Source organism: Sinocyclocheilus grahami, unplaced genomic scaffold (assembly GCF_001515645.1).
Source record: "Sinocyclocheilus grahami isolate Dianchi unplaced genomic scaffold, SAMN03320097.WGS_v1.1 scaffold1047.1, whole genome shotgun sequence".
NCBI classification, from domain to species: Eukaryota; Metazoa; Chordata; class Actinopteri; order Cypriniformes; family Cyprinidae; genus Sinocyclocheilus; species Sinocyclocheilus grahami.
The window spans coordinates 571,743-579,043 of NW_015506226.1; the positions used below are offsets into that span (position 1 = coordinate 571,743).

At 36.7% G+C, this 7,301-nt stretch overlaps 1 protein-coding gene across 1 annotated transcript in view; it reads left to right on the forward strand.

The window, feature by feature from the left end:
* LOC107566107 (SPT7 like, STAGA complex subunit gamma) overlaps nt 1–694 on the forward strand; it is a 5,649-nt gene extending 4,955 nt beyond the window's left edge. Inside the window, 2 exon segments of the mRNA XM_016251478.1 lie at nt 529–564; nt 567–694. Of these exon segments, the coding sequence (XP_016106964.1) occupies nt 529–564; nt 567–611 (81 nt within the window). The 3' untranslated portion in view covers nt 612–694.
* Nucleotides 695–7,301: the final 6,607 nt, after the last annotated feature.

Consider the following 7,301-nt stretch of genomic DNA (forward strand, 5'->3'; position numbering starts at 1 on the left):
TTAAACAACACAAATATCCTTTATGTATTTATTCCCATTCTATTAACCAATGTCTTTGCTTCTGACCTTCGATGATCCAGTTCAACCATACTAATAATCAAAAATTACTCGACGAACATTTGTGTGTCTTTTTTTATTGCTGAAGTGTGTTGAAATTTCTACTTCTGCATTCTACTGTACAGATGTAAATTTACTTTCCCTTCAGCCTGAGGCTTATTCATTTCACTTTTGGTGCGAAAAGGCTTTTATATTTGCCAAAAATAGAACTTTTTTATTTTAAAAACAAACAAGCAAGCCCTGTCCAGATTTAAAAAGTAGCGCAAAAGTAACGTAACGCATTACTTTCCATAAAAAAGTAACTAAGTAACGTAATTAGTTACTTTTTTTATGGAGTAATGCAATATTGTAATGCATTACTTTTAAAAGTAACTTTCCCCAACACTGATTATAAGCTCCATATATGTGTAGCTTTTATTTTACATTGTGTTTGCTTTGGCATTGACTGACTAGTGTCGTCTTTGACTGTAGGTCAGTAAGGAGCTCTCAGAAGAGTATGAGAGACTCGTGAATCCAGAAAAAGCTCTGGAGGATTCCAAACCCTTGAAGGTTAAAGAGGAGCCAGTGAGTGACATTGCGTTCCCTATAAGTGAGGTGCCGGAAGCAGATCTCGCCTCAGGTGACCAGGCCCTTCCCATCCGTGTACTGGGCACATCCAATGAAAGACTGGCAGGAGGACTGGAGGAGGGACATTCCCCTCACACATCAGGTACCAGTTCTGTTCTGAAGGATCTTTATTGGTGCTCAATCAAGTTGAAATGCTAAAAATTTTTTAAATAATTTAAAACATCATATGCAGTTCATTCATTTCATTATTCATGTAATTCTTATAATTGTATTATTATTATACAGTAATATTAACTAGGGAATAGACAGCTTTTTTGAAGTCTTGTTCAGTCATGGTTTCTTTGACCCTCAGAAGTCTGTTTTTGCTACTGTACCTATAAGACTTCCTTATGTAAATGTCCTCTGTTATGATTGGCTAACCTCTAAGTTTACGAGATGAGTAGCGAACATACTTGAGATAAAGTTCTCATTTCAGTATGACAATTCTCACCAATATCTAAAAAAAAGGGGTCCATAAAGCTCCCAAGAAAAGACCCATTTATACAGAGTGAGGAAAAATAGTAAGTGTCACAATATAAATAGCATTCACAACATACAAATTAAATAGTTGACTTTTATGTATGACATGTTTTTATTGTTTATATTTATATCGTATTAAAGCCAAATTGATTTTAATATGATCTGAACAGTATTATCTGTAATGTTAGATATATAAACCTGAATAGAAATTTTCCGTTGAATTAAAATTTTCACAGGACTTTCATTATTTGCAATATATAATTTTGATCACACTTTAGCTTAAGGACCAATTCTCACTATTAACTAACTATTTACTATGACTTTTGCCTCAGTAAACTCTTAAATAACAGTTATTAATGTGGTTGTTATGTTGAAGTGTTGGGTAGCATTAAGCGATGTAGAATATGGTTATGGTAAACTATGTAGAATAAGCACATTAATGTGCTTTATAAGTACTAATAAACAGCCAGTATGCTAGTAATATGCATGCTAATAAGCAACTAGTTAATACTGAGAATTGGTCCCCAAACTAAAGTTTTTTTTTTAACCAAATTTTCTGTGGACCCCCAAGCACTGCCTTATGGCCCCATGGAGGACCCAGTTTGAAAAACCCTTACTATAATATTTTCAACATAGTCAACATATAATCACAAAATTACAAGTTTCAGTACAACCTGGATGAGTGTTTGGACTTACATTGTGATTCTTGCTCTGCATTCACAAATTCTTAACTTTTAAATTAGAATTATTGAATGCAAAACATCCAGCTGTGTTTTGAGCCTCGTTTCTACCGCAGCCTTTTTTTTAAAGCGGCCATCTGTCTGTTCTGCCAGACACTCGGGAGTGAGCAGCACACCATAACGAATCAACAACAGACTTTAGAAAAATGTTGTCCTTTGATCTGTCCACAATACCTCCCAAATCAACATGTGAATTCTGCATAATAATAGGAACATTGCTCACTGCAGGCAAGTTGATGTCCGACCGTCATTGTCTTTGAAATGTATTATTGAAGGCAGTGAATTTGTTACACAAGCAGCTGTATTGGCGATGACTTGAGACAAAACTTCTCAGAGAAAGTTCACCGTATAGGCACAGCATGCTGTCTGCACAAATACTCTGCATTTTAATTATTATTGATAGGCATTTTCGGTAACAGTGTACAGCACATCTTACACACATAGAGTTATTTTAGGCATAAGGCCATCACCTCGAATTAGCAAAAATTTGCATATGAACATATTTGTTTTCCTTTCCAAATGTAGTTCCTGAATAATAAATAAATGTATTATGTTTTTGCAACTAACATGCAGCAGTCCACTGCATGCCTTCTCATTATTACCAATGTGTTTCACTCGTTAACGATATTCCTATTTATAGTACATTGAGCTTCAATTTATTGTGTTTGTCCTTGATTAGACTCATTTAACCATCTGTGGTTTGCATTTAAGATTGATCTCTGTTTTATCTTTATCTCTGGCAAAATGTCTGTTATACATTTCTGTGTGAGCAGCCACTGCTTCTTCAGGTCCGTTTGGTTAAAGCTTTGGTTTGGTAAAGTAATTCCGTTAAATTGGAAGACTGTATACACTAATGCATAAATGCAACAAGCCGTGAAATAGATCTCAAATCGTTACACGTCAAGAATGTAAACACAGTTGGTTATGTCTTAAGTGAATGCAAACTATTTTGGTGAATATTATAATATACTGGATCTGTGCATTAGGTCTTAAAGTGACAGCAAAAGAAAAAAAAAATACAGAAAATTACTCTGCTCTCATGACTGAATAAATGTAATGGTTTGAATAAGAATCAGCATTTAACTCAGTTTTTTTTTTAATTGACATTTGATTACTTTACATTTGAACTTTAAGGGCTTTTTCTTTGTATCTGTTCTGTTGTTTTTTATTTGTCATATGCAGAAAATGTCTTTTTGATGTCGTTATCATAAAATAAAAATGCAAGTAGTCCATTTTAGGGCTGCTTAATAAATTGTAATTTAATCGTGATCATGATTTCTGCTTCTCTCGTTTAATTAAAGGGGTCATATGATGCTATTTTAAAGATCATTATTTTGTGTATTTGGTGTAACAGAATATGTTGATGTGACAAGAGGGGCGGGGCCGAGAGCCGTGGGAACGGAGCGAGGCCGGTGGAGTAATTGCGAATTATTTGTTCCATTTTTATCTAAATCATTTAGCAACCTTTTTTAAATGCCAAATTGTATATGACAAATATGATTTATTATGTATATATTTATGATTGAAATAAATGATAAATTAATAAATAGGGCCAAACATTAATTATAATCTATTAATTAATCTGTCTAATAATGTCTAAGAATATAATAATTATGTCTACCAAGCTCTGATAATGTATGTAATATTATATTAACAGACTATCTAAATTTTAATAAAACAATAGGCCAATACCTTTAGAAGCATGAATGTGTCTGCCACTTTAAAGGTATGGTTCACCCAAAAATGAAAAATTCTGTCATAATTTACTCTCATAAATTCTTTCTTCTGTTGAACACAAAAGAAGATAGACTACTTTGAAGAATGTAGGTAACTAAACAGCTGCTGGTCCCTAGTAACTTCCATAGTAGGGAAAAAATATACTATCGTAGTCATTGGGGACCAGAAACTGTTTGGTTAGTTACCCACATTCTTCAAAGTATCTTCTTTTATGTTCAACAGAACAAAGAAATTATTACAGGTTTGGAACAACTTGTGGGTGTGTAAACGATGACAGAATGATCATTTTTGGGTGAATTATCCCTTTAAAGTCGGCATGAAACGGAAGTTGCGATTGTCTTTTCTTCTCTACTGTGACGTATATCCGAGTGAAATGCGGGCGGGACTTGATTTCGTCCTTCGGGAATTGATTGGATCTTTGGAAGTTAGGGCGTTGCTAAAAAAATGGAGGCAGATCTGAATGCTAGCTTGCAGTTAGTGGTGGAGGATTTCTCTCCACTGGATTCAAACCCGACACCCAAGCATGAATAAATGGTTTATTTATTAAGGATGACGACGACGATCAATGGCACAAACATGCCTAAATGGCACGCGCCTGCGCAAGTGGGGAAGTCGTGGCCTAATGGTTAGAGAGTCGGACTCGTAACCCAAAGGTTGCGGGTTCGGGTCTCATACCGGCAGGGATTGTAGGTGGCAGGGATCCCTGCCGGTACGAGACCCGAACCTGAGCACGTTTTAGTACCTACAATCCCTCCCACCTTCAATACCACGACTGAGGTGCCCTAGAGCAAGGCACCGAACCCCCAACTGCTCCCCGGGCACCGCAGCAAAAAAATGTCTGCTCACTGCAGCCATTTTTGTGTTCACGGTGTGTGTGTATGTGTTCACTGCTGTGTGGATGGGATAAATGCAGAGCACTAATTCCGAGTATGGGTCACCATACTTGGCGACATGTCGCGTCACTTTCACTTTTCACTTTCAAGAGAGAGAGGGAGAGAGGGAGAGACTGCCTGAATGACTGAGCACATCCTCCATCAGGTTAAGTCATATTCATGAAAAAAATTTGTTTGCGATGTCCTAAGAGTAATGTTGTCGTAATATCCGTTAAAATGTTAAAATGTTTAGGGGTAACGTACTCCCTCATGACTGGTGTCAGTGCTATAAAGTGAAGCATTAACTTCAGCTTTTCCCCCTGTCGTTTAACCCAGCGTTTACCCCTCACGTCACTAGCTCCGCCCTTGTGCCATAGCTCGTGACTGGAAGAGAAGATGAGTCGTTTTGAAGGGGAGGGGAGGTTAAGGTTTTTTTTGATTAACGATTACGCACATGAATTTTTTAAAAAAATAATGAAGTGCACGGATAAATTATTATTTATAATAAACACTACAGTACTCCATTAAAAAATAAGAATTACATTTTGATTTCATGGTGACTTTAAGTCCACCGTGAGCAACTGAAATGCTTCTCTGCAAACTGCGCGTTCATCATTAGTTACTGGACAGACCCGATAATAATTCAGCCCTACATCTGGAGAGACTCTTGTGTTCAAAGCATGGTTCAAAGGGCGGACCGGGCAGATGTGAGCCATGCAGGTTTACTGCACGCTGCGTTCCGTGTGAAAGAGCCTTAACGGCGCCCATTGTGGAGACTCCGTCGCTATGGAAACAAAGACCCAAAATGCAAATGAGCTTCTCTAATACTTCTTATGAAATTTATTTCATTATAATTGCTATTAGTATTATCCAACCTGCAAAATCCTTGGCCTTTGTAAAATACGAGACAAATCGCATCCTGTATCGATTTGATACGGGACGCATAATTTTACCTTTAAATACGGGACGATTCCGTATTTTAAGGGACGGGTGGCAACCCTACCCAGTGGTCATCTTTGAAATGCCTATCTTTGAATGGGAAACATCAAATTCTTCAAATCTGTTCACCAAGCTTACAATTAAATGCCATATTTGAAATCACATAAATTTAGCTTATTTTTCAGGCTAGACCAGCCAATGTGCATCTGCAGTCCTAAGCACGCATCTCGGGACTCTTACTGTTACTCTTCTATGGCAACCAGAATTTCTAACGGCAACTGCAGTGATGCAATGACTTTATTTAGAATAAGAGACTGTTCCACCATATGGCACGTTGGACTTTCTCTCCTTCATAAGTAATATAAGTGCAACGTCTTTGAATATATTTTTTGTCTTCATTCAGAGATGTTGCAAAGAACGTGAAGGCAGCGTAGATAACCCCAGTTGCGGCTGCAAAATTCTCTATTAGGAAGTGTTCCCTCCTTAAGACCACTAACATAATATTTCCACATAGTGAGGTAGATATGTGGGGGCGTGTTAGAACGAGCCGTTTTAGGGGGGCGTGGCAGAGTGTTAACTTTGATAAAGAATATCTCTTTGGTTTTGAGACTTTAGTCTTTGCAACTTCAGAGATCTTATCTATTCACAATCAGCTTGTAACACTCCAAAGAGAAAGGAAAACTTGAAATTGCATCATATGACCCCTTTAAAACTATGAGTCACTCCTGAAGAGCCTCTCTACAGATCTTCAAAAATCCATGTCAGTCTCCACCTCTACAAAATTATAATGGCTTTCGTGTGAAACTAAATTTGCAATATGGATAATTCATCGCTTTCAGTGGCCCCTTGACACAAAGTGCAGAAATTTTGAGCTTACCACAGTCATTGGGGTAAATTGAGTAACTTAAGGTATCTATTATGTGATTAGTAGAGCGGGAAAGCGCTAGTGTATGTTGCACTGAAATTTCTCTGGCTGTTCATATTTTGCGATGAGATTGAATAATTGAAGTGCATGCTTTGCAATTTTACCTTGCAAATAACACTTAGGTTTTAAAATGGAAATATTCAGTGTCAGATGTTATTTGGTTCAAATAAAAGGCCAGACTCATAATACGTGATTCATTTTCTCAGCTTGTTTGTGAGCAGTACCAAATAAATAAAAAATAAAATAACAAAAATAAATAAAAAAATAAATAGAAAAATAACCAAAAAAAGTGTTCAGAACATCTCTTTTTCCTCTTTTCTCTCCTTCCTCCAAGATCAACAGGCAAAGAAGAATGTATTTATCTTTGACCACCTATGCCGTTGCCATTATGGTGTACCAGTGAGTACTGTGCCACTTTTTGAGCACAGGTTTACTGGTAATGGAAACTGATTGGTAAAATGTGGGAATACTGGGCAAGACGTTTGGTACAAAGCTTCATGAAACAGATGTAAATACAACTGTTATAGTTAACTGGTAAATAAAATAAGGAATGCCTGCATGATGCCATTAACCTTAGTTTCTTTTGAAAAGTGCTGTGGACAACACATGGTGGTTAAAATTGGTTACAGATGACAGATTTCAGTATTCAATAAGAATGGCAAAAACCATTTATTCCCTTTGGTTTTTAACTCAATTGCCTGGTTTCCATTGGTATATATATATATGCATACAGATAGATTTATAGATAGATAGATTCAATCTAACAGTTTTGTCGGCAGGATGTCAGAATGATTTAACAATATTTTTTATGATATTGGTACAAACTGTGAGCATTTGTCATCACTGAACTGCAAGAGACTTTGTGTACAATAGGCCCGTCAGAAAGGACAAAGAGGCAAGCATTAGAGCAGAGGGTTGGGAGGTAAACGGAAGATATCTGTTGTG